The 27918-nt window shown below is 42.5% G+C and overlaps 1 protein-coding gene across 4 annotated transcripts in view; it reads right to left on the reverse strand.

The window, feature by feature from the left end:
- Positions 1-27524, reverse strand: part of PBX1 (PBX homeobox 1) — a 318615-nt gene extending 291091 nt beyond the window's left edge. Inside the window, exons 1-2 of one of the 4 annotated variants that reach the window (XM_082474400.1) lie at positions 26585-27524; positions 23252-23325 (exon numbers count right to left, since the gene is read on the reverse strand). In XM_082474400.1, the coding sequence (XP_082330526.1) occupies positions 23252-23325; positions 26585-26775 (265 nt within the window). In that variant the 5' untranslated portion in view covers positions 26776-27524. The remainder of the gene's footprint in view (positions 1-23251; positions 23326-26584) is intronic. The other 3 variants (XM_082474402.1, XM_082474398.1, XM_082474401.1) reach the window with 3 other exon arrangements.
- Between the last annotated feature and the right edge of the window lie 394 nt (positions 27525-27918).

The following is a 27918-nucleotide window of genomic DNA, read 5'->3' on the forward strand; positions in this document are numbered from 1 at the left end:
AAATCTAATTCCACCTCAGTCAGTGGCTCACTCACTATGAGACCTTGGCAAAGTCACTTCCCCTCCCTCCCCGGCAATTCAATCCCGGGAACAGGAATCAGAAAGGCATTTGTCAGTCAGCCCCCTTCAGTCAGCCCCCTTCCCGTAGTGAGACGTGGATAATATCACCTCCACCCTAAATACCTCGCAGGGATCGGAGAGGATGGATGAGCCAGCATTACAGCCAATATTCTACTCACCGGCAATAAACAACTCACCTTTTGGAGGTCAATGGCTCTTTCCAGGGCACCAGGGGATCATTTAGCACTCAGAAAGAAGTAACCTGCTCTGTGGTCCTCTGGTGTCCTGAAAAGTGTAATCCACCTCCAAAAGGTGAGCCCTGAACTCCCAGAGAATTCCTTTTCTCACAGTAAGATCAGAAAGCTTCGATGTTTCCAGCTTCAGCAAAAACACCCCTGATATCTTTTTCCCATCCCTTCTCTCCCCTCTGTCGGGCCCATCTCTTTACAGATCATCCTATTCTCTCTTCTCCTCAAACAGAAACCAGATGAAACCGTCTGCAAACAACTTGGGAATGCTCAGTGTGTGCCTGGGGAAACTTAAACAAAAATCCTTTCTAGGCCTGCCACCCTCCCCCCCCCTCCCCTCCCCCTCCCCTCCTTTCCCTCCTCCCCCTCCTCTCTCTCCTCCCTCTCCTCCTCCTTCTCCTCCCTCTCCTCCTCCCCCTCCTTCCTCTCCTCCTCCCCCTCCTCCTCCCCCTCCTCTCCCTCCTCCTCCTCCCCCCTCCTCTCCCTCCTCCTCACTCCTCCCCACGGTTGTTAAGGGCCCAGCCAGTTAATGGGAAATCTTCTCCTTTCTCCCCCCTCCCCCACAGCCCCTCTCCCGGCTGGGTCCTCAGCATTTGATTCCTGTCTGTCACTGAGTGATGAGGACAAAGGGTGAGGAGTCAGGAAAAGGTCTGGGCCACTTTGTTCAGAGTCTGGATGCGAACTTTGGATGAACTCTTCATCAGGGAGGGGGCTGGGGAGGAGTGGAGAGGCCAGCAAGGAGAAATTCACTGCTCTCTGGGCTCAAGCCTCAAAAAAAAAAAAAAAAAGAAAGAAAGAAAAAAAAGGAGATAGAAATATTCTCTTTAAACAACAGAAGGGGGGAAAAAAAGGGTTAGGAGGGTAAAAACAGCCTCCCTCAGCCCCCTTAGAAGAAAAGAGGGCACCGTGCGGGTGAGGGGGGTGTGCTTAAGAAAACATAAGGCCAGGGCACCGCTCTCGAACGCGGCTGTTGGGCCCATGCTGTGGGCTGCCAGCCAAGAGCTAGTTTTGTTTCTTCCCCCTCCAGCCGGTCTCTCTTTCTCCCTCTAATTTTTTTTCCCCCTAAACCAAAGGGAATTCCTAATAAAGCCACACTAGACTTGCAGAAAGCGAAGGGAAGGAAGAAGGGACCAGGGATGGGAAAAGACAGATCAAACCCTATGCCATCTGGAAGTCCAAAATATGCATGTAAAATTACAGCACACTTCATCACATGCATGAACCCACATGCATAAACCCGAGAATGTTCAGTCCTGAGTTGATTTCTCTTTCATTCGTCATCTGTGTGTATGTGTGTGTTTGCATGTCCAGGCTGGCAACTTCTCCTGTGTGACTTTTCCCCCCTACCCTGTACAGGAGTTTTTTAAAAAGCACCATTCACATAGAGCTGGAACCACTGCAAAAGCCAGTTTGTCTTCTTTGTGCTCAATAAAAGCCAGCTAGAACTCTTTCACCTCCACTTACTATTGATTTTTCTATTGTACTCTACAGGCGTGTGTATCTCACTCATCAGACTGTCTTTCATTCTGTGAACCTTTCCAACCACATCTGGACGTGAGGTTTTTCAGCTCCCAGTGATGGTATCCCTGTTTCATTCAATCATTTTGCACCCGCCTGCCATCACGCAGCCACTTTGGGTCTGGCCTCTGTCCTTTGGTCTTTGCCTTAGACTCTGGATTTCAATTCCCCCCAAATCAGCTGTCCATCCCAGCAAGGAGAGATGAGAGGGGACAAGGCCTCCCTGCATCCCCAGGGCTCTTTCCCCTCTCATTCTGCATATAAAAAGTGGGCTTAAGTGACTGGGTGGGAGATTCACACTTCCAGGGCTAGAAAGCTGTGGGAAGTGGGGGGGTAGGGATGCTACAACATCTGGCACTTCTCTCTCTCCTCCCGGGAACACCCCCTGGGGTGGTGTATGTGAGGCTGTTTCTTGAAGCAGAAGTGCCCAATGGCTGCAAGTGGGCACAACTTCAAAAACAACAAAAACAAAACAAAACTGATGAAGAGAGGCACATAGATAAAAAAGAGTGGATATATGTATATACATAACTGAATCACTTTGCTGTACACCTGAAACTAACACAACACTGTAAATCAACTATATTCCAATCAAAATTATAAAAAAAAAAAAGAGAGAGAGAGGCAGATAGATGGACCAACGAGATGACCATTCACTAAGCTTCTGAGAAATTGGAGTTAGCAAGCGAATCTGTATTGAAAACCTCTCATTTTGCACTCCTATGAATAGGAAGAATAACTCCACACATCGAATAAGTGTGCCTGGTGTCCTTCCTCAAGAAAATCGGACACACAAAGATTGGCAACTAACAACAAAAAAAAAGGCAGATGAAACATTATGAGATGTGAGTATTCACATTACAAAAAGGGCTCTTCACCCTACAAAAGGAGTGCTACAAGTCTAGCCCTGGAGTGAATCCCTTCACTTAACAATAAGGCAGCCAAGACTGCCAGAGTATAAGGAACATACCCAAGTCCCCGCTCTCTGTTATATCCCCATCCAGGGTTCTTTCCATCACACACATTGTTTCCATGAAGCTAAGAAGTGGACTCAAATAAAGGACACAGTTATCAAAACTGGACCCAAACACTTTTCAGGAACTTATCCACGCAAAGTGAAAGACACCGGTACCCATTACCTGAAGATTCAGTAGAAGTTGTAGCATCCTAAGGCCTGGTGCATGCACGAAACCAGGGAATATGAAATAGGCACACACATAAACATCAAACCACATTTGCTATCTCCCTTGTGTCCATCATCCTGGGCGCCGTCCTTAGGTGTGAGGCGTGAGGGTTTGTGAGGTCGACCTCCAAGTTTCATTCTCCGTACAAAATCCTGGTGGACTGTTGCCGCTGTCCTCTCTGTGGGCAGCTCACCTCTATCTTCAGGTTCCCTCTGTGGATAACAGTCTCAACAGGCCATCGTCAAACCTCTCAATCACACCTCTCTGGTCAACTCTCTTGGGATCTCGAGCTCCATATTCACTGCATGCCCCACCAAATTCTGTGTTCAACAAGACTGCGAAATCTATGCCACGTTCTAAATCAGCCCTCCACATGCCGGCCAATCTGTGAGTTCTCTCTCTTGCTTCGATTTTGTAAGCAGTGGTGACAGGATAGGTTAGAGAAAAAAAAATCTTCAAGTTGGGTTGTGGTTTGTAATTTACAATGCATTGTACACCCATATCTCACTGGAGATTCATAACCTCCCTGGAAGTGGACAGGGCCAGGGGGATGAGTGTAATAGTGCCCACCTTACAGGTGAGGAAGCTGGCCTGAGTGGCATGCCCCTCGTTACCCATCTACTCAATAGTAGAACAGGCCCGAATCTGTTCTCCTGCATCACAGAGCTGCTCCAAATGGGCTTGGATGTTTCTGTTTTGCTTTGGAAATGAAGAGGGAAAAAACATACATTTCCTGAACACTCATCACGTGCCTAGTGCCGTGTTTTATAGGCTTGTTCAGGGATAACTATAGCATCTTCACCCATGAGCAGCTTCCTCTAGGCAAGCAATGACATAGATGCACATGTATCTTCTGTATCCTCTGCTCTTCTTATTCCTATTTGTCTGCATACATTAGAGCAATAACTCCACCAGTATAAACCGCTAAACATAAGCAGTGGATGCTGGGTGCATCTCCCTATTTGGTTTGACAGGTAGATTTGCCAGTAGGATTATGAGAGTGATCATCTATATTTACAGTTCTTTAAAATACTAAAAAATGCTCTAATTTCCAAGGGTGTGAGTACAGCACATATCCTCTCTGTGTACATCACAGTTGTACTGTCAGGTTCCCAGATTGCTTTCTCTCTCTTTGACTTTAGTACCCCAGGAAGATGCCATCTGTTGAATGAGTGAATGAATGAATGAATGTATATAAGCACCGTTTATTCAAGGGATGGTATAGAAAAGGGGTGAGACTATAAATTGAAAGTTATTTTGTTTATTAATGACACAAAGGAAAGGGGTCTTATTCAAGAAAAAAACTACACATGGGTATATGATGTAAAGAAAAAAGTTTACAGACCAAAATGCTAAAAGTTTCTTCGCTAGACATCCATTGTTATTAGCTGCCAAGATGCCCAACTTAGGGTGAGAGTCTTGGCAACTGAGAAGAGCCTTAAACAGAGTGGCTCTGCTGAGCAAGAGAGTGGAACAGCCACAGAAGAGAATCAGACAAAGAAACTGGTTCTAGTGGTCTTCGAATCAAGCCAAAGGAACTCTTCAGGACATTTTTATTTAAATGTACTGATCCTCAAAGACCACACAGCCTTCCTCAAAGTCCACAGTGAGATTCCTGGTCTAAGACAAACATCCCCACTCTCCCCAAGAGAAGCCTAAATAGCAAAGCCACTAAAGCAAACACAGGACCCTACATGGAACAGGGCTCATGAGGAGGGAGATGTGTAGGGAAAATGAGCTTTTTGATACTCTTCACTCAGAAACATCTGAACTGCCCTGGGATGGGGGAAGGATATCCCCAGGGAGTGACCCTGAAAAGTGACAGCCCGGTTTGAGATATCACAGACTCCAACTAGGAATTTTCAAGCAGGGAGGGGGCTGGCAGGAGGAAGGTAGGGGCAATTCTTCCTTTCTTTCTCCCCAAGGACAGGTTTAAATTACACGTGCTTACACTGGGAGGGGTGAGGGGAGAAGTGTAGAGGGTGCCCAAAGAGCCTCTTACTCAATTACTTCCCCTGCTGTGGGGTCTACAACAGCTTTCACGTTTTAAAAAAACCACACTTTCAACTTCTTGGGTTTATTTGTATTTATTACTATTACTATTATGATTATCTAATGGAGGAGTCCTTTTCCAGTATTCCAATTAATCTATTGATGGGGGGAAAACTGGGCAAAAAGTCAGCAGAAGCAAAGAGAAAGCTGGCATAACTTTGGGGAGAAGGGAAAGAAAAAAGAGGAGGCTTTGTAGATAGGAAAAGACAGGACAATTTGAGGATGGGAATAAAAGGAAGGTACTGGAATCTGAGCCATTGACTAGTTAAAGCAGCTGCCCCTCCCACCTCTGCCTCTCCCACTGAAAGGTTGTGTCTAGCCAGCTTCCTAAATCTGATTATCATTTGTCTTACACGGTTCTCATGTGACGTCTCTTGCACACTCTTCCCGCCCCTCCATCTACCTCATGACACCCTGGGCACCCTTCATAACCCCAAGGCCGAGACCATAACTCAGAAAACCCAGACTCAGAGGAGCCATTCAATAACAGGTTGATTCTAACCAGAAACCTCTTTGTCTCTGAGTAGTGGGTTTGGAGCACTTCACTGGAGTGATCCAATAGATCTAAGAGGGATTTCCATCCTGTCTTCTTATTTTTTGACACATTGCAGAAGCACACACATAAGGTTCAGAAACTAGTACGCTCACAGCAGACAGCAGTAATTTTGGAAATAATTTCTTAAGATAGGCAGTCTGAAAATAGAAATAAGTACGATTCAGATTTAGATGAATTATCTGTGACTCCTTTTTCCCTTCCTTCCTTCAACTAACACTTACTGAGCATCACATATATACCAAGCACTGTGCTAGGTATGCAGAGATGAATAAAGCATGGCTCACTAGTTCACCATCTGGAAGGGGAAGAAACTTACAATCTCAGACAAAACTGCAATCATCTTTCTGGAAACTTTGAGAGCGTACAGAGGGTTAAAGACTGTGCTACACTTAGGTCACCTGCCAGGCCCTGATCAATGGCTGCCCTGAAGCCCTCTCTACTTTCTCCCAATGATAAGCAATTTGAGGACAAGGTCCTATCTTGCATTTCCCATTGTGCCTAGCTTAGAAGTCAGCACCAGGTAAAGGTTTTTAAAAGAAAGGAAGAAAGGAAAAGAGGGAGAAAGGGAAATATGAAGGTAAAAATTCTCTGATTAATATAACAATGAATAACTAAAAAATTAACGAAACTGGGTAAAAGCCAGATGTGGCAGTTATCTGTTCTTTTCACTCTTTATTTTACAAGTATGTCCCAGGGATCATTCGTTCTTCCTGGTCTTAGGATCCAGTGTGGTCTATAAGTCATTACAGGAATGGTAGTGGTGGCCATCACGCTGACGGGCAGCGGGAAAAGGAACAGTCTTCCCTCTGAGGCTGCCAGGTCAAGTCAGCAAGAGGCCAAAAGAGGGGTCCCACTCCCTACCTCCCTGAGGCCCCATCACACCCTCATCCCAGAGAGCTGGGGGTTGGGGAGGCTGGGGTAGTTAACCAAGGACCTCGCCCCTAAAAGAGAAAGGAAATGAAAATGCTAATCTGCAAGACACTGGCCTCACTCCTCGCTCAGATGCCCTCAGCATTCCTGTTTTTTCCCTCTCCTCTCTGGGCTTAAGGATCCAAACCCCAAACTCCAAAAGGAGAAGCTAGCTGTACCGAGAGTGTATTTTAAGCAACCTTATACATCATTTCACACACAAAAAATGTTCATGCTTCTATTGTACAGCACTTATCAAGCTAGAGTCCAATGTATCTATTAAGATGTATCTATGCCAGTAGACCATAAACTCCTCAAGGGCAAGAACTTTTGATCCCTCTTTTTGATGGCAATTCTCAGTAAATGTTAATGAATGGATTTTCCCCCTTTTTGGATAAGAAGATAAAACAGTGTTTCAACTCAAAAACTATTAACTGAGTGTTTACTACACATATGCTGGGCATATAAGTTCTAATCACTGTTTTCCAGAAATTCATTAGCCTAATGAGGGAGTCAGTTTGTCAACCAATAATTATAATAAGATCTGGCAAGTGTGGTGGGGACGTTATATATAAAGGGCTACAGTAAAATATGAAATATAATACCTTGTTTATATGTTGAGGGCAACATCTGTCATATCATTTAGCATCTTCTTATTAGGAACCATAGGAGAAATTCTGCATGCAGCCAACAACTGATTCACTTCAATGCTTTGAAATTTGAAATCGAGCCTGTTTCCCTTTTTGCTTTTGCTACCAGGAAGCAAACAGTCAAATCTATAGCCAGCCTCTACAGGATCTAGACTGAACAAGGTCCTAAGACTAGTTTGATCCAAAGTGTCAAGAAGCTATTTCCTTACCAGCAAAAGGCTTGGGAAGGCCACAATGAGAAAGGATCTTGTGCGTGCAATTTTATATACTAACGCTCCCTTGCACTTTATTTTTCTACCTTAATTTTCTTTTCTAATTTCCTCATTTCTTTAGTAAATCTCTTCGTTTTGCTTGTACCTTCTGGTAAGCTGCCTGAATTCCTCTTTGAAATGAGATGAGCAATAAATAAATAAGTAAATAAGATACATAACAGATTCTATTGATAAATAGAAGAGAATTTCATTCCTGAGTATATAATCATCTCCAAGAAACAGAACATTCATATGGCCATAAGGAAAATGACAGGGAGAAAATATAAACATGGGGGAAGGGCTTATAATAGATATTGAGCTAGGGCAGTACAATTAAAGGTGAATTTATTTTCTTTTATAATGTATTTTATTTATTAAGGTCTGCCTGGGATTACACTGTTTTCTAAACAATACATTTAAACATAAGATACCTTGAATTCTTTTTTTTTCCCTTCTAGCCCCTGAGGTGATATGAAGATAACAAGCCCTGTACCGTCACCATCCAGGCCCATCCCCGGGACTCCATCTCCACCCAGGTCCTTGGGAGGCAGCTGTCCCCTCCTTTAAGCTGAGAATACCCACTCATCAAAAATAGGAGCTGCTCAATGTGCCATTCTGAAAAGACTGGCTCTGCAACCGGGCAGATGAGACTTTCTGGTCTCACCAAGGAAGCTTCCATTCAGTCGCATACGGAGGTGTGACAAAAGGACAGCAGGACCAGGAAGGGCATGCAAGAACAAGACACTGTGCCTGGCTTTAAGTTCCCGAGTCCTAGGCTTCTGAGAAGGAACTAGAAAAGATGACATATATATAAAATATATATAAAACAGAGGGGCAGTCAAGCTTTAGCCCACCTACGAAAGTAAGTCATGCACACTGCCTGAAAGAAATCAGGTAGATTCTAAAAAAGCAAATAGGCAGGGGCCTAACAAAAATCAGGAAACAGGCCCAGGGAGAATTTTGGACTTATCTCCTTTTATTTATGTCTTACAGCCAACCACAGCCAAGAGATAATGAAGTTCATGTACCTGAGAAACAGGACCAGAAGTGGGCAGAGCCAAATGATTTGTTATTTGGACAACTGAGTAGGATTCCACGGGATTTTCTGGGAAGAATCACAAGCTGAAGGGCTGTCACTCAATGGGAATGAATATTTTGGTAGAAAAATCTACATTTAGTAAAACTTCCTGAGTCAAACCTGTCCCAACAGATCCTCTCATAAGCTGTGTAATTTTCGGGAAGTTCATGAAACTCTCTTTCAGTTTCCTCATCTTAAAAACTGAGGCAATGATAGTAGCTCCACATGTGCTCTATGCATTAACTATTATTACCTGCGCACAGAAGAATTTCCTGCTCCAAAGGGAAAAAGGGGCATCACTTCCGCTGACGTTTTCCGTTCAGCTTCATGCGAAGATGACCCACCACCACTCTTCTCCCAGCCTGGGGCCCACGGCACTCTTCCCTTCAAATCACTTGGATAGGGTAAACATGAGTATAAAGTAACAGCTTAACCATCTACACTGCCTGCCTCCCTTCCTCGGCTGACAGCCAGGACAGACAGACTGTGCGTCTGTGTGTTCCAAGAGTCGGAGAAGCCTCCAGGGCTGGCCTGTCCCAGTAACTGGATTGAACAAGCTCCTAGACCAGTTTGATCCAAAGAGACAAGCAGCTATTTCCTTACCAGCAGAACGGCTGGGCCTGGCTGAGCCAGCCACAGTGAGAAAGCCATCACCGGAGTCTCATAAACCTTAAGGAGACAGTAGGTCTAATGGCACAAGGCCTCAAAGAGCATTAAGTTAACCCAGTGTCTTCTACAAGCAGGGGGAAAGAGGGAGAAAGAAGGGAGCTGTGCAAGGGGAGGGTATGAATGTGAAAGATGAAGCTAACCATGAAAATTTAATTTGTTAAAATAATGACTAGAAAATGACAGATAATGCACAAATTGTCTACATGCATTTACTGAATACATAATAAATGTGTGTGAATATACAGAACTATATATGCATACCCTGATAAAAATTAATTCCAGCTTCTCAAAAGCATCCTTGTTTGTCTCCCTGCTGGCGAGAACCCTGGCGCACAGAGGTAAATTTCACACTTCCTCTCAGCAGTCCCTCCACGCGGACCCTGTAGCTTAAGCCGCCCAGGTGAGCAAATGTCACAGATGCCTCTTCGGCGGGCGGTAAATTCCAGCCATCCCAGGGAAATGCCAAGTGGTCTCAGGTCACAGGTTGGGCAAATAGTGATTTGGGGGTCTGGGGGATGCCCCATGGAAGGGGAGGAAGGGAACAAAAGAGAGTGAAGGGGGAAGCAGAAAGGAAAGGAAAGCAGAGGCAGGGTTTAGGGAAAAGCAAGAAGGCCAGCTATGTAAGGACTCAAACACAGAACATTTCTCAGGCTGCCTAAGTAAAAATCAGCACCCCCTTGAAAGAAAGAAAGCGTTCTGCCATGTGTATCACCCTGCATGTTCAAGAACTTTGGGTCGGAATGACCTTCTCAGATACACCCCTGGCCGTAAGGAACACAGTCCTGTCTTGGGCACAGGGCTTTGGAAGCAAGTCAGCTGCCCATGTTAAAAAGATCATGACCGTGATACCGGCCCCTTACTGGGCTGTAGGTTCCTTGAGGGTAAGGCCCACCACTGGCACATTTGTGTTCCTCAGTGTCTTTCATGCCTTATACAGAGAAGTTTCACAAATATTTGCTACAACAATGAATGGGCTAAAATAGAATACAACTCTGCAATTTCATCATGCCCTCCAGAAGGTCTAAAATGATATGTCTAACTGGCGTTGAAAAATTAAACCCAACCAGGACAGGAATTCATTTTTAACTTTTTCACTTTTCAACCTGTGGGACATAAGAGTTTTGCCCAACATCTCCAGAAATGATGGTGCTCAAAAATATCTGGTCAAACTTACTTAAAAACAATCAAGCTTCCATGACCCTCACTTATGAAAGCCAACATTCAAGAGGTGACATAAGTCAACATAAGTGAGGAGAAGACATATTCTAGTGGGATCTTGAAAAGACAACCAATCTTCCCATACTTAAGACCAAATGGAAGCCACTAGGGAGATTCTCTCCTTCGTATAAGCCTCTAGGAAGTTAATCTGCAGTTGTAGTTACCAAGATATCCCAGCCTGAAACACCTAAAAAGGGAAGAGTAAATGAGTAGGTAAATGAGTAGGAGGTGGCAGTGTCCAAATCAGGAACAGAGGGAAGCAATTATTTTCATTCTTTATTATCCCCATTGCTGGTATTAGTATTGCTACTCTTATATTTTAGCTGTAACATCTGTAACAGTCAGAAGGAACACGTGAACTCTCAACCTATATAATAACCCTTCCATCCTCTCCCCCAGAGTTACTGGGATGAGAAACTCATCCTGTGAAATTAATAATGGGCCTCATTCTTCAGCTGGTGGATCAGAGACTAGGCTGGTGGAAATTTATAGAGAGAATTAATTCATAGATTTTCAAAGTAATGAGGGAATTCAACCTTCTTGCTCTCCCACATTCATTCAATAGAAAGTTTCTGGAGGGTCTATTAGAGGACCTGGTGGGTGCCCAGGGAGGCTGCAACAGAGCAATGATAAGAAAGCACAAGAACCCATTTAAAAATAATAATCACACATCAAGAACATCTTTCCTAGTGTAACTTTCTAAGAAGAAAAATAAAGTAATATGGCTTAGGCCTGAGCCTGATGACAGCCCCTTCCTGCCTTGGCTCCAGCAGGCTAGGTGGGGGAGGGGAGGCAACTATGTGTGTAGGGGTTGGAGGGGGGGCAAACTACCAAAATCGATTCTTTACTTTCAGAAGACTCTCGCAAAAAGAAGGCGGTGTGAGGCCCCTTGAAGCCTTCCTCTGAGATAAGACAAGCCACCATATAAGAAACTAGGTCCGTGGGAAGGCACCCAACCTTCTTCAAGTGTTAAAGAAATCAGACCAAGCTTAAGGAAAACAAATGTCAGCGCTGTTTAAAGTACATCAAGGTTCTTTGGGTTAAAAATCTCCCCAGGGGAAGATGATGTGCTCCCTGTAAGAGCTGAGAGAGGGAAGATGGGAGAGGGCTTCTGCAGTAACTTCAGATTATGTTATTTGATTCATTTCAATACCATGAAGCATCAACTGGACTATTTATTGAATAGAGAGGAAACAACACAGAGGCAACTAAGCAAGGAGCTGCAAATTAAGATGTGTGCCTGTGAGCGCGGGTACCCGCACACGCTCACCCACGTGCTTACACGCTGCCTTCAGAATTTCACTTCTGTATGCAAGACCACCACCGTCAGCGTCTGCACTGCACGGCCACTTTGCATACCGAAAATGCGGCCCAGACCCCGCGCCTGGCTCCCTGGGGACAGACCCCCGCACCCTCGCTGCTCACTGGAGGCTCCGATTGCTGTGGCTGCGAGGGTCCAAGCCCAGACTGAGAGGTGTTTAATAAAGGAAGGATGACTCCCGCGAGACTTTCCCCCCTGGGGGGTGGGGGTCCTCTCCTATCTCCCTCTCGGGGATTGGAGAGTGAGGGCAGCTAAGGAGAGGAGGTGGAGGGGGGAGGAAGGGATCCTGGGGCGCCCAAGAGGAGGGAATCGGTGAAAACACAACCAAGCCCTTCTCCGGGGACTCTCGGCTTCCCGGGCCGCGCCCGGGCGGCCCGCGCCGGGGGTTCGGGGGCTCGAGGCCGGCTCTGCGCTGGGCGGCGGCTCCCTGCCAGTGCGCGCAGCGCCGCGGGGCGCAGAGGAGGCCCCCCGGGCCCGGCCGGGAACGCGAAGGCGGCGGGCGCTGATACCCCTGCATCAGCATCAGCCCCGTGGTGAGGTCACCAGCTTTCAAGGAGGATTCGCAGCTCCCCCAGAGCCCCCTCCTCTGAAAGGCTAATTGTGCGCGCTGCTGCAGCAAGACCCAGGCGCCCGACTACCCAGGCCCAGCTCAGAGCATTACGATCCAGTCTGAAAGGGGCCTCTGCTTAGCACCAGGCCATGTGGCCGGCCACCCCGCTCCTCCAAGGTTTCTTAGCATTTTCTTAAGTTCTCAAAGTTTTATTTCGTAATGCATCCCCTTAAACTCCTTCCCGACGACTCCGATTTCTCTTTCCCACCTGATCTAAGCAAACAGGCTCTCTCATCTCATGCGTTTTCTGGTTGTTTTCTCCTTTTCCCTTTGATCGGTCTCGGGACGAAGCTGCTTTAATTTATTCCTCACACGATCTAGTTACTTCTCCGGCCTTCAGACTCTGTGCCGCGCGCACCCTCACCACCCACCCACGCATTTCCCACGCAAGGGGTTAGGGATTACAAGCACCCTAGTAAGGAGGCCACACAAAGGAAAGCGGTGCATGTGTTGCCCGCGCTTTGTTTTTAAATGTTTATTAATGTAAGCAGGGTGCACGGCCCTAGAGCCTCTGCATGCAAATTCTGTAGAGAGGAATTAACGTCTACACACTCGTATCCACAGAGAGCCTTTCAGAATGGATGTAGGCTGGGCTCGTCATCTGGGTCTCTGAGAGGCTCTCTTTGTTAGGGACAAAAGATAAATGCAAACTTTCAATTCTATTAACAATGGTAATTATAAGGAGGATTCTCTTACAGTGACAAGACTTGGGCTCAAATCACCTAAAGCCCTCAGAAGAATGACTGACTGACAGCTATCTCTCAGCCCTACCAGCACAGGCCACTAGGTAAATGTATTCCTTTGACCTACTAGCAGATTCAACCCTGTCTCAAAGCAGGACAAATAGATGCAACTTTCTTCTCACACTTACCGAGCCACACTTTCTCAAGGAAAGTCAAACATCTTTCTAGATATCCTCACTTTGTTTCCAGAAGCCCCAGTGACAGGTAGGTGGGAAACAGACATTATTTTAGTATTTCAGCTGAGGCACACTGAACAAGCAACTGTCCACAATTCTATGGTGAAAATCAAACCTAAGTTTCCTGACTCCCTGCGCTGCACCATATGAACTTGGCAAAGGTATCCTGCACTTCCAAGCCTGCAACCATATATCTCTGTATTTTCCAAAAGCAATTTTCAGTCTAGAATCCAATAGCTACAAATAGATAGGACACAAAAGAAACATAATTTGCATTCAGTCATGGAGTCAACAAGGTGGATTAAACTGGGACTGGCCTCCAGCTGGCCTTGTAAATGTGATACTGAATGCTTCAATTAAAAAAACAAACAAACAAACCACTAATTTTTTTTCCTCCCGGTTTGCCTTCTCCAGCTCAACTTGAATGACGGAGGCAGCTTTAACACCACCATAACCAGTTTTACATGACTGTCTAGAAAAGATATAAGGAGTCAGAGGATAAATCAGAAGTGCCATAACAATGAAAAAAGAATCGTGTTTCATAAATGCTTCACCTGCTTTCAGTGCTATGTATCCAGGCCTTGGCGGAGACTATGTTGGCGTTCATGATCCATGAAACGTGGGGTCAGATTAGTGGCTCTTTAGAGTGGCCCATTTCATGGATGTAGAAACCTGAGACCAAGAGGTTAAATGGCATTCTCAAAATAACATAGTAACTTGGAGGCAGGCAGTGTTAGGCTTTAGAACTCTTGATTCAGGGTCCAGCAAACACAGAATTCTCTGTACTTTTTCCATTGTATCCTAGCCGTACAAAAACAAGGTGGCTGCTTCCACCACCCGTTCTATTTTAGGGAACGTTTCAGATTTTGTTATGGATAAGGTATCAAACCATAAAATGATGAGTTAAGGAAAGAAAAAAAGTAAAAAACAGAAAAGGTAAAGGGGAACCACCTCATCCTGGCTCCCAGTAGTGGGATATTCCCTGCCAGAAAGCAATGCCTTAGATAAGCTTTATTCTGGAACATGGCTATCCATCAGGAACCAATTTCAATTGTTGCAGGACTACCAGATCAAGTCTGAGTAGGGAACAATCAAGTTTCACACTCTTCCTTAGAGTGTGAAAATTATGCCAAAAAAAGAGCAAAACAAAGATTTATGCCAGGACAACCATTCTACGGCTATGCTCTTCAATACGGAGAGTAGCAGCCCCATGTGGCTATCGGGCACTTGAAGTATGGCTAGTCCAAATGGAAGATGTGCCGTAAATGTAAAATACACAACTGATTTCAAAGCCTTAGTACAAAAAAAATGTAAAATATCTCATTAATAATTTTTATGTTGACCATATGTTGAAATATTTTAGATATATTTGGATTTAAATAAAATGTGTTATTAAAATTAATTTCACCTGTTTCTTTTGACTTTTTTTTTTCCCCCGATGGGCTACTAGAAAATTTAAAACATTACATTTAGAATGACATGTGTTCACTGCACAGCACTGTTCTATGGGATTCTCTCCCTAGAAACTCTAGGATTGAAGGAAGGAGGCGCAGGAATGTTGGGGTAACGTCTGCTGAGCTTTGCCCCTGACTTTTTTCCCCTCTCATATTGAAAACCATTTAAAGCATTTAAAAGCAGGGTCAGGAAGCATCTCAGTGAGCCTCTAAAACTCCTGGCCAGAGCTGGTAGAAAACCGAACCTGAATAGACGGGGTCAAACTAATGAGACCAGTGGTCGACAGCCACGTGGTTTCAGAAAAATAACAGTAGTTGCCATGTATTGAGCATACTCATGGAACTATGTGTTATATATTATTGTCTTGGTGAGTCCTTCAACAAGCCTACATTGTATTATCTTTACTGTACAAATGAGGAAATTGAACCTCTGTTAAATCAACTTATGTTACACAACAAGTGAGGATTTGAATCCAGATTGGTTTGACTCAGAGACCATGCTCTTTCTAGCATACTAGATTGCTATTCAAAAAAACTGTCTGACCTTTTTGGCAAAGGTCTTCTTCTCTGGGAACCTGACACCCGAAATTCTAGCAGTAGAGATTCATTCCTTTGACTTACTTTTTTTTTTTCTTCTCTAAAATGCAGATAGCTCTGAGAGAGGTTTCACATAAATCCTGATCATGCACACTTCAAGTCAAATAAATGTATCAAAATATTTTTTCTGGGCTTCCCTGGTGGCGCAGTGGTTGAGAATCTGCCTGCCAATGCAGGGGACACGGGTTCAAGCCCTGGTCTGGGAAGATCCCACATGCCGTGGAGCAGCTAGGCCCGTGAGCCACAATTACTGAGCCTGTGCGTCTGGAGCCTGTGCTCCGCAACAAGAGAGGCCACGATAGTGAGAGGCCCGCGCACCGCGATGAAGAGTGGCCCCCGCTTGCCGCAACTAGAGAAAGCCCTCACACAGAAACGAAGACCCAACACAAGCCATAAATAAATAAACAAATAAGTAAAAATTAAAAAAGAAAAAAATTTGTTTAAAAATATTTTTTCTTAGAGTAGGTATTAATCGAAGAAAAAAAATACGGCACACCCTTACACATGGAGGAGAAGAAAGATCAGTGATTGAAGAAAAAGGCTGAAAAATAATGCTGAGAGCGGCGAAGACCAAATTTAGTGTTATTTACAATAAAACTTAAGAATACACCTACTACAGCTACTCTGGAAAACAGTTTGGCAGTTCCTCAAAATGCTAAGCATAGAGTTACCATATGATCTAACATTCCACTCCTAGGTATATATCCAGAGAAATAAAAACATGTCCACAGAAAACTGTTATGCAAATGTTCAGAGCAGCAACAACATATGAAAACAACCTAAATGTCCATCAACTGATTAACGGATAAACAAAATGTGGTATATCCATACAATAGAGTATTATTTGGCTATAAAAAGGAATGAAGTATCAGTATATGCTGCAGCACAGTGAAACTTAAACACATTATGCTAAGTGAAAGAAGCTAGTAATAAACCATATATTATATGATTCCATTGATGTGAAATGTCCAGAATAGGTAAATTCATACAGACAGAGATCAGTGATTAGTAGGGGCTATGCAAAAGGAGAAATACAAACTGACCAGCAATGAGTACAGGGTTGTTTGTGGGAGGTGATAAAAATATTCTAAATTCAGGTTGTGGTGATGGTTGCACAGTTTTGTGAATACACTAAAACCACTGAACTGTATACTTTAAATGGGTGAATTTCATGGTATATCAAATATATCTCAAGAAAGCTGTTAAAAAAAGAAAAAAAAAATCTACTAGTATCAAGGTTGTTATTATGACTGATATAACATTTTCCCTAAAGGAACAACATATGAAGAAGACAGGAAGAGGTCAGGTTGCCCTAAACTCACTTTATGTTACTCTTCCTGCTTTGAAACTTTGAGGTGAATGGATGGGCCTATGTGTTTTCAAAGGGAAAATATTTTTAACTATGATTACATAATATCTCCAGTTGCTGATGCTAAGAAAACACCATCACTAAAAATGCCATTCTAGCTTTTCAGGTGGTTGTTGTCCGGTTTGTAGATAATTAAAAACCTCTGTCTTTCCTCTTACCCATTCTTTTTTTCCCCTCTTCTTCCAACCTCGACCAGCCTTTTGGCCAGATATAACTCATTCTCACTTTAAGAGAATGGCAAGAGAAACATAAGAAAACAAATCTTAAATTCAGCACTATTTTTCCTTTTTCAGCATAGAATCACAGAGTCTTGGAATTGGCTTGGTCTTTTGGGACCATCTGGTGCAAGCCTCTCTTTTTCATATAAGAAAACAGGGCCAGAAATAATAAAAGCTAACAGTTATGGACTGTTTACTCTATGCCAGGCACTGTAATTTACATGTATTGCCTCATTTAATCCTCACAACAGCCCTCTAAAATAGGTACCATTATTACCTTTATTTTACAGGTGAAAAAACGAGGCACAGAGAAGTTTAGTAAATTTAATTAGGTCACACAGCTGAAAAATAGGAGATCGGGATACAAACCCAGGTGGTCCAGCTTCAGACACCAAATCTTTAACCACTACTGTTATAGTTTCTCCTAAAAGTATTTAAGCTATCTGCCTGTCATCTTATAACTACTTAGTGGTAGGTCCAGAACTAGTACAGGTATGAGGGACCCACCCCAGTTTCCATTTACTGACAGAATGACAATGGGAGATATAGTTGAAACCGTGACCTAAACCAAAAAGGATGAATTTTTCCACCCGTTGCAATCTTGATTTCCACCAATAATTGAGAGATTGAAACAGAGCCATCAGAGGTAAGAAGACGTTCCGGGAAGTCACTACTGACCTTATTTTGCCATGAAGGGAGATAGGTTTTATAATCCTATGACAGTCTATACCCACATTTTTTTTTTTTTTTTTTAAATTCTGGAAATCACTCTGCCAAGTTCTGAGAAGTGGTATCACTAAGATGTAGATGAGGCAAAAGATTCAACCAGAAAACTCTCCTTATGAGACATACTGACTACCTCACTAATTAATTATATATTTGTAGAAAAAGTTAACACAATGACAAACTATGAAATGGAATAGAATAGGAGTCTTGATATAATTTACTCTAGAAAATACAGCATCTCTTATCTATATCACTCAGGGAGCTTAAAGCACTTTGCAAACAACTCATTAATTCTCTGCTGATTTTATTTATCAGTTACTACATTCCTTAACCCTCACCACACCATCTCAGGTAGGGGGCAGGAGTGGAGCCAGAATTATTATATTCCTCTAACCCAGGCTAACATGGCCATGCAAACGGACAGAGTGCTCCGAGGGGCATACGAAAATGAGTAAGAGCCGTCTTTGGGAGCTGCACCTAGGACACTGCCTCAACCATGTGACATTTTGGGCACATTTTTTAATGAAAAGAAAAGGTAAAAAGTATGCTTTAGAATCACTACACCAAGTTCCAACCATAACAGCATCCATCTAACAAAGGTTTGAAACCAAAGTTAGGTTAACCAATGCTAAGTTTTCCTAAGGCATGCATGTCAACTACGCCTCAAGAGAAGCCAGGGTTAGGCTTTAAATTAAAATTAAAATGCTTTCTTATTTAAATATGTTCGATATCTGGGTTTGGGATTGGTTGCTTGCTTGGGGGTAAATTCTGTAATTTTGCCAACAACAAGCAAAAGTTTATGGACGTCAGCAGAACGGAGAAGCACGTGAAGAGAGGCATGTGAGAGAGGCTTGGCACCAGCAGTGAGCTAGATGCACCAGCAGGCAATGCCCGCCTCCACCCAGACTGCAGCCTGCCACCCACCTGGGGACCCACACCCTCGCTCCTTCCAGCTCGCATCACCCCACAGGGCCTAAGTCACAAGTTTCCCCTGCGTTTCCCCACTCATAAATCCTCTTCCAGCTTCCTCAGTTTCACTTAAATCTTTTTCATTCCCAATCCTCACAGACATCCTATTGTTAGAAGAAATGACACCAAATTTCCAAAGACCTCACTCTGGTAGGTCTGACCAAGCTGTTCTTTGCATCCTCCGCTCCACCTCTCAGGTGCCAGAATTGGTCCAAATCCACTTCTAAAAGTGGATGACACAAAATCGACTGAAGAGAAGGGGCGCTTCTCATCATAAGCTCATATTGTGTCTGCCACGGAGCCGTATTATTGTAGGTCTATCGCTTCTAACCAGATTATAATAAATAGTACAGGGTCTAATCACCTGACTTCTGCCTAGCACATCGCTGTACCTGAAACAGAGGTTCAAGTAAAACTGAATCAAGTAACTTCCCTTCATTTGCTCCCCTTCTCTCTCTCTGTCCCTGCCACAAAAAAAAAAAAAAAGAAGACCAAATACTTGAATTCCCTCATCAGCAAGAAAAAGTTTTTGCATTTGCCTGCTAGAGATGAACTTCTATGAAAAGTCACTCCTGCCACGTCAACCCCAAAAGGAATCTGATCAGAGGCAGCTCTAAATTGTCTGAAGTTATTTCACTCCACTCCTGTTCTCTGTTCAAGGCCTAATCCCATCAGAATTATTTCCCTGAAATATATAGCTTCCTTCCACGGTGTCCCCTCCACCTACATATACAAACACACACACACATACACATGTACACACGTGTGTGCACACACACACAAATTATTCTCTAATGCTATAAAAAGACGAAGATTAGGAATCCCATAATGTAATTGCTATACTAAAAAGAAGTGGCAGGCGAAAATAATAAGGGAGGGTGAAAAAAGGTGAAATACAGTAGTAGACTTCGGGGAAAAAAAACTACAGTCTGTGATGGGGGTGTTAATTGAACCCAGAGAAAAAAGAAAAGAGAGAGAACAAAGGCGCGTTAAGAAAGCAAAAAATAATTTTTTTAACCTCCTTCAGTGATTTGATAACTTCACTGTAGATAATACGCAGAGGAAAATTGGCTGAAAAGTGCCATATATAGCTATTATGTTCTAAAATTAAAAACTATTCACAACAATTACAGCTATTCGTTACTATCTATAAATAGTCTTCTTATAAATGTCACCCAATATTTTTTGTGTGTTTTCCTCATTTTTAAACCTGCATGATTTTTGACACAGAAATTTTTAAAAATCAAGAAACATTTAAAAATATAGTTAAGGTCTTTTTAAGAAATGCAGTATGTTTGAATTTTTCTTCTCCTTCTCTTCCATCCCATCAACCCCACTACCACTACCTCTACACATATGCAAAACCCAGCCTATTGCTAATATGTCAGAAGACAGGGAATGGTTCTTAAGAAACAAAAGAAAATGAGATATTAAATGGTCCAAAACTCTCTATGAAATCTCTATGTTCCCAGAAGGAACAAGCAGATAAAAGCCACTTCTGAAATACATTTGCTGGAGGTCTTGACAGGGCTTTCTTGCTGTTGAGATCCACTGCCTGAGAATTTTGCAGGCATTCCTTGTTCTTAGCGTTTATTAAAGAAAGCAAAAAGGTATCAAAATAAAAACTTACCTACATTCTCAACAAGAAGACACTAGGGTTCTCTTTTTTTTTTTTCCTGAATATCCCCACAGTAATTTCTGACTAAATACCTATCAATCAACTGTAATCTAGACGGTGCTGCCTACTTTGGGTGTTATGCGTGTGTGTTTCTTTAAAGTTCCAAAAGGTTGGTAAGACAATCTTAGCTAGTTTCCCTACTAATTTCTGAGTTTTCCAATGCAAGTCCTTCACAAAATCAAAAAAGCAAAAGCAGCCAAGGAATGCAATCACCACGCTTCCTCTCAGGGTCCTGCCTTCCTTGTAAAGACCTAGGTAAGCCCCCTGAGTGAGCTCCGTGTGAGAATACAAACAAACAAACAGAGCCCACCCTAAATCAAGTAACGTCCACAATGCTTGAGACGGAAGCTCAAAATTACTCACTCAATGTGAGGGGCTTGAAAGTAACAATAGGAAAAGTCCCAAAACAATGAAGGAATGTATGTGAACTGATTATCCAAGTGATTTTTTCACTAGCTCTGTATCAAGAGGGGAAAAAAAAAAAGAGCTCCTACAACTTTACAGACACTATGTGTCTCAGACACGTCAACCGTATGTAAGATTTGCGGGCTCGTAGAAAGAGGGTGAGGCCGATCTTGAGTAAGTAATCGTGCTTTAGAATCAGAGTCCTTTTCAACACACTGCAGTTGTCTCCTACCTATAACACCGAACACTCAACATTCCAGGAGAGGTTTCTTCCTTCCCCTTAATCCTTCCAATACACAAGTTGAGGAATAAGAAGGAGAAAGGCCTTTCTTTCTTTCTCTTTTTTCTCTTTTTCTTTTATTTTTTTTACTTTCACCCATGGGTGCCCTCTTAATCCAAAACCCTGTGTGTGTGTGTGTGTGTGTGTGTGTGTGTGTGTGTGTGTGTGTTTATTTCCCTCTTAACACGGAGCCAATGATCCTTATCATTTTCAATTTACAGTACTCAATAAACTATTTTTTAAATATATTGAGAGACAACATACAAAACCGTGATTTAGATTTTTTAAAATCTCCAAATGTTAACGTCATTCAATAACAGAAAATCTTAAAAACAAAATACATAATCCAACAATTATACCTTTAGAGTATTATTTTGACCTTCCTATCACCATAGTTTAGGCAATATTCATGTAAGGAGCAAACTCTTGAACCCACACCAGAACCAGATCTCTATTCACACCCACCCACTTTGATCTACTGCCTCAGTAGGTTTTAATTAGAAGACTAGAATTAAACACTTTGGCCACAATATACATTTAAGTGCCCTGATGGGCTTCCTTTCAATAAAAGTCTGATAAAGTGTCTTTAAAATAGAGTCTCTTTGGCCTGGATTATCAAATATGCCTTTATAGCTTGATTCTACATTTTATGAAGCAAAATCAGCAGAAACGCATACCTGATTAGTAACAAATTTCAACAAACCAAGTATTCCAAGTAAATAAGCAACAGAGAAAAAAGAAAATGAGAAGGAAGAAAAAAATGAAAGAAGAGAAAGAAATATATACACACTTAGGTTTTCTGATCCGGGCTAATAGGAAAAAAGAAAAAAAAACAAAAAACTAGAAAGTGTGACAAACTGAAAAAGCCCTTTTTATATTTGTATGCACAATCCATACATTTCTTAAAAGGTGTCTCACAGCTAAAATAATGCAATTCACAGCTTTGCAATAAGGTTAGGCTTTGGCAAGGCAACCTGGAAGACTTAAAGATCTAAACATCACTGCTCAGGTGCTTTGTCTGGGATATCATGCACAACACAAATAACATTCAACAAAGGAGCTGCTTACTAATTTTCCATACATTTCAAGACCCGAGTAATTACATATTTGATCAATGGTCACATCTTGAAACTATTTCTTTTTTAAAAGAGAAACAGAGAGGGCTCAAAAAGAAAGCCACCCTGTGTGCCCTCACTCCCCCACCCCTTCCTTTTTTTATGTGTAACTATCAATGTATATCAGCCGGGCATGCAATCATATTCATTGTCACTTTCATTCATGTCATGCCCTTGCTTATATGGTTTAGATATGAATTATTGACTGTTACACTCCTTGTTGTAAAAAATAAATAAATAAATAGGATGTCAGGTACTTTGCACTGCTCTACAGCGAGCGAGCGAGTCAAGAGGCCAGCAGAAGCTCCCGCTTTATATAACCACCCCTCGTTCCTCATCTTTATGCCCTGGTTTCAGACTGCCTTCTCAACTCTTTTCTTTTTACAAGGGAGAGACTCACCCACCTTGGAAAATTAAGGATTAAAATAAACAAACAAGAGGATGTTGCTAAATGTCCTTCCCAGAGCATCTGTTGTTTAAGAACACCTCTGATTGATGACTGCTATTTTTTAATTGTTGCTTTAAATTTTAAATGTCCTCCTGGGATGTGTTATAAGTGTGTTAGTCTATGATATGAGGTCTAGAAAGTAGAAAAACAACAGAATGAGTGAGCTTGTGGCATTCTATTCTCCTAAACCCAGTGATCCTCCCAGCTATAAAATCACAGGGCACTCAAATACCGATAACCTGATGTTGTATGATGCTTTCCACAAAGATATTTGACAACACTCTGTCGAGAACCTCTAGTTTGCTGCTTCGTGTAATTACAAGAAAAAAAGAAAAGGAAACTTTAAACACTTAAGCACCCCGGTGCCCAACTCCAAAAAAATTAAGTGTTTTAAAGATGGACCAAAATATATTCCTTCAGGAAACGGACTTTTACTTTCATATTTTTCCCCCAAAGGCACATCATTCTATAAATTTCCCTTCATAACCTCTATCTCAGCCTCAATTTCAAAGAGGCCGGGAAGAGAGTTAAGGCAAATAAACCAGTAATGCCTGGTAATAACTGTCAAAGAAACTTGGTGCTTTCTTTTACAGGAAGCAGGGCTACTAGGACTTCCTATTGGAATATGCGATCAATCTTGAGAGTACTTCTATTCTGAAATTTTAATATTTAAATAATGAGTTCCTGATTGCCGGTTAAGTGGTCAATTGGCCAAAGAAAATGCTTAAATGTTGGAATCTCATTCCTACCTGTTTTTTCTTTGATTTCACACAACACATTAAACAAGGCAGGCTTCATTCTGTGGCAGTTTAAAGCATGTTTTCTGCAAGAAAGAAACAACAGAATAGCTTAGGTGGACTCTAAGAGATCAAGCTGCTCATAATGCACAGGGGGAAGAAAATTTGAACATTTAGCCAAAATTATAGACCAAGCATAACTCTGCGGCATGCTTCAATTGCTTTATGACTTAATATACAGAGTCCCGCCATAGAAAAAGAAATAATGTTAATTAGCAGGGAGAGAGCAGGGATTTAACTACAGAACAGAACTAATCTCAATTACGCCCATTTAGGAAGAGTTTTGGGCTTGTTTGTTTGTTTGTTTTTTAAATAAGTAGTTTAATCCAAGTGGAAGTCTTAAACCAATAATCCTATCCAGGGCAATGAATACACACGGCAGAGTCAAATGCATGGGTTAACAGTTTTGTATAATCTATGCAATCACCACAGCCTAGGAGCTGTCTGCTTCTCGGTCCGTGTGTGTTTTCAAATTTAATTCATCCATGTGTTCGAATTCATTCCGCAGATGCCCCTGTATTCTCATAAACACAAGATGCTTGAAAGGTCTTCTGAGTAGAACTGTCAATTTATAAAATTTCAGTCCCCAAGTTAAAGAGTATGGAAATGCATTGCCAGGGGGCAAACATACCCATATGGGGAATAAATTCATTTCTCTGTGTTCACATTATGTCGCTTGTGCACACACTGCTTATTTGCAGGTGTTGAAATTCAATTATTTACAATTAGGACCTTGCACCCATTGGGGAAAAAATAAATACAATTCTGCCTTTTAGATTAGTGATTTACCTGGTTCTTCTGTGTGTTTGTATTCAGAATGCACTTGAAGACCAAAACAATACCTTTCCCTTTATTTTACTCTGGAAGCACTTAGCAGAAGGATATTGTTTTGGAAACAAAATACTGATCATATCAGCTATTAGTTAAGGGAATTCTGTTGACTAACTAAAATGAATGTGTAAAGATAAATGGGAACCTCTGGCACTCAAGACACATGCAGTTCTTTTTAAATCCCTTTCAAAGTTAAAAAATAGACACATCCTCATGAACAGAAACCATGAACCATGCTCTATATACTGTACATCAGAGGAGTCATAAACTCAAAATTCAAAAGTATCAAAATAAACATACACATTGTGTCTAAAATAGGAATGGTTCCCTATGTAAATAATAAATGTACATGATGAAGATCTGACTAGGGAAAGGAAACACCCGATTAAAGTATTTGCTCAGTTACATTGTTTAACCAAAAAGAAAAGCTTACTGGCGATTTAGTTCTCTTGCAGGATGAGAAAAAAAGGTGAAAAAAACTTCAATGTATCAAAGACTTCTTTCTGGGCCTTTTAAAAGAGTTTTCATTAATTGTATTCTTATATAAAGGCCCAAATGCAAAAACAAATAACAACAAAAAATTCCACACGGCTTTGCAGAAATATTGCATTGCCACAGCACATCAATGGGGTTATAGAGAGAGAACAGAAAATGTCACTATCCCAAAATTGTGTCTGATCTCTCAACATCTAGGCCATTAAAAGGAGGAACCCGCCAAGCCACGGCTGTCCTCAGTTGTACAAAAAGGAGTGGGACTAAATATCAGAAAAGTGGTGAGTTTCCAGCCTTACCGGCCCCTTCAGCTGCACAAACTTGTTATTAAAGCAGTTTATTGGTATGTCTGAGTTTATTTTTCTGGAACAATGTAATGGAGAAATCTGTTCCAATTCAAAAAGAGACTGCCAGCGGGAAATCTTCCTCTTACTCTACCTATTAGCTTTTCTCTGGATAATAAAATTCAAAAAGGGCACAGATTAATTTTTGAAAACTTTCCCCTATTTAAAAAAAATTTAGCATAGTTCCAGTCTTTGAAACTTCCCAAGTTTTCAAGCACCCATAAACCTCAGGACTTTTGAGTTTACATGTTGCATGTGCTTACAGCTAAAATAAGAGTGTAATTCATAACATCCATGTTTTTAACTGCTCCTTCCCATTTTCTAAACTCAAATTCCTATTTCCCTTAGACAAAAATACATATAATGATGTCTTCTCCATATAACTAAGTCTTGTGAGGTACAGGAATTGTGTATATATGATTAAAAAACCCAACTGCTTCTGAGATTCAACAAAGCTGGGTAATTGTAAAGACATATGTGGTCATTAGATTTTTTAAATTCTTCCTTTCGAGATCGGCCTTGGGCAAGCAGTTGGTGGGTTGCTATTTAGTTTATGTTTTATTTTGAAAAGAGAATTCACTGTAAAATCCTAGAGTGGAGAATTATATACCTGGTAGTGGATTAAGTTGAGAAGCTACACAGCTTCTTTATTATGCTTCCTTAATGAAGATCTTCCTATCCTATAGGATTGAAATACATAAAATACACCCTTGCCTTCATTTCTATTTTAGTAGCATCTAAGTGGTCCTGAAAGAAGCATGGGAAAAAGAGCATTCTTGATTTCCCCCCCCCACCCCTTTTTAAAGGACCATACATTCTGTACTACGGAAGGTTAGTAAACCCACTCAAAATAAGAGACAATAAAGTTACACTACATATCTGAGCCTCTTAAACCTACCAAATATGTTTGAAAGCAAAAGTATCTCTTTCTTTCTTTACATCAGCTTTTCTTGAAACAGAATTAAATAAATGCAAAATATTTTCTGGATAGCTGACAACTACTGACAAAGAATTACCTTGCTTTTTTTTTTTTTTTTTTTTAATAGGGAGATAAAGGGGAAAAGATAAAAATTAATTTTGGAGTAGTCCAGAAAGAAAATCCAAAGTCTCTAATTCAGGGAAGCGGTCAACTAAATTTGCAAATAAAGTGTTCATGGGACATTTTATTTTGTAATGTTACGGAGTCCTTCAACAAGAAGTCATGTAATGCTGTTCAAAACTTGACAATTCTACTCTCTCTGATACTTTTTTAAAGCAGTAAAAAGTGCCGAGGGCCGCTTTTGGATCAGTTGGCAATATTTTCGGCGTGCCTGAGTGTTTGTCTGGATATATATGAAGACCTCTATATTCACACACACTCACACACACACTATATATATATATATATATATATGAAAATATACATATACACAGCCATATCACGGCATGGGAGATTACACTTTCGATAACAACGCTCCTTCAAATTTTACTCCTCCGCCATATAGTTGCTCGTCAAAATGGGCAAAGAAATAACATTTAAAAAGAAAACGCTGTGGTGATTCGGTTCCCATTGTTTCCCCCAGCGAGAGGGAGAAAAACAAAAAACCCCAAGAAAGGAAAAGAAAAGCCACCATCTCACCTGGCCTGCGCCTCATCCAAACTCTGGTCTGTGATGGTCATAATTTGCTGTAAAATGTCTCCAATGTCCTGCTTCCTCCCGCCCTCCCCCTCGGTCCCTCCGGCCCCATCCTGCAAGTGCTGGGACAGGCCGGGGTGTCCGGCCATCCCGACCCCAGCATGGGAATGCATCAGCCTGGGCTGCTCGTCCATCTCCAAAGGCAACGGCAGCCCCCGGCTCTTCCTCTTCTGCTCCTCGGCTCGGCTCCTGGGAAGCACCAAGGCTTTTTATCCTTCAAGCTGTCTTCAAATCCTTTTCAGGATAAACAGGGAAGGGGGGAAAAAAGAAGACCAAAAGAAAAAAAAAAAAAAAATCCCTTTGCCTCTTTAGAGGATGGTGGGAGGATGGGGAGTGGGGAGGGGGAGGGGGGCGTGAAGGGGTTGCGGGGTGAGGGTGGGGATAAGGGCTGGTGGGGAAGGGTGTTGACTCCAAAAAGCAAGAAAAATAAACCACCTTCCCACTTGACGAAAAGAAATCAGAGCTGGCTTTTGGTTTTTCAGTCCGATATCCTTTGCAAGGCAGAAATGGGCTCCCGGCGCTTATATCTGTGGCTTAATCCTTTTGCAAATATGCATTGATCGGGAGAAAGGAGAGGAAGGCAGGGGGATTGCAATGCAAACTTTCCCCCCCACCCCCCGCTGCCCCCCACCCCCACTCCGGGCCAGAGTGATCTCAAAGGGGGTGGGCTGTTGCAAAAGCCAGATCTCCCCCAGCCGCGGCGGCAAGGCAGAGCACAGGCTCTCTCCTCCACCGTGTCTCTGCAAACTCCAGCAGCCCCGTCAGCCTCCTGCTTTTGTTTAGCTCAGGCTCAGGACTCCAGAAACATATACAGAAAAACCACAGCCTGAGAGGAGGAGGAGGAGGAGAAGGAGGAGGAGGACGAGAAGGAGGAGAGGGGAGGGGGCAGAGGAAAGGGAGGAGGGGGCGGGGAAGCCGGGAGGCGGGGAAGGGAAGGAGGGAGGAGGGCACCCGGAGCCCCGCCCCCCTTCCCTGATTGGCCATCGGAGAAAAGACGGGCCCCTCCTCCCGCTGCTTTCCTCCCTGCACCTCCTCCTCGGCCTCCTTCGGCTCCTCCTCGCCCGGCGCCCTGTCAATCAGAGTTCAGAGGTGGGCCGGGAAGGAAGCCGAGCTACTACCAAGCCTCCAGTCCTTAAAGGTGCAATGATACCGAAGCGCCAGCTCGGTTAGCCAGTTCCCACTTTTCCTGCCTGCCTCACTTGGGTTCTGTCCTTGAGAAAAATGTGGCTCCACTTAAAAGCAAATGTATAAAATTAACACGAAAGAACAAGGACGGT

The sequence above is a fragment of the Balaenoptera physalus genome (genome assembly GCF_965194825.1).
Source record: "Balaenoptera physalus genome assembly, chromosome: 1".
In the NCBI taxonomy this organism is placed as follows: domain Eukaryota; kingdom Metazoa; phylum Chordata; class Mammalia; order Artiodactyla; family Balaenopteridae; genus Balaenoptera; species Balaenoptera physalus.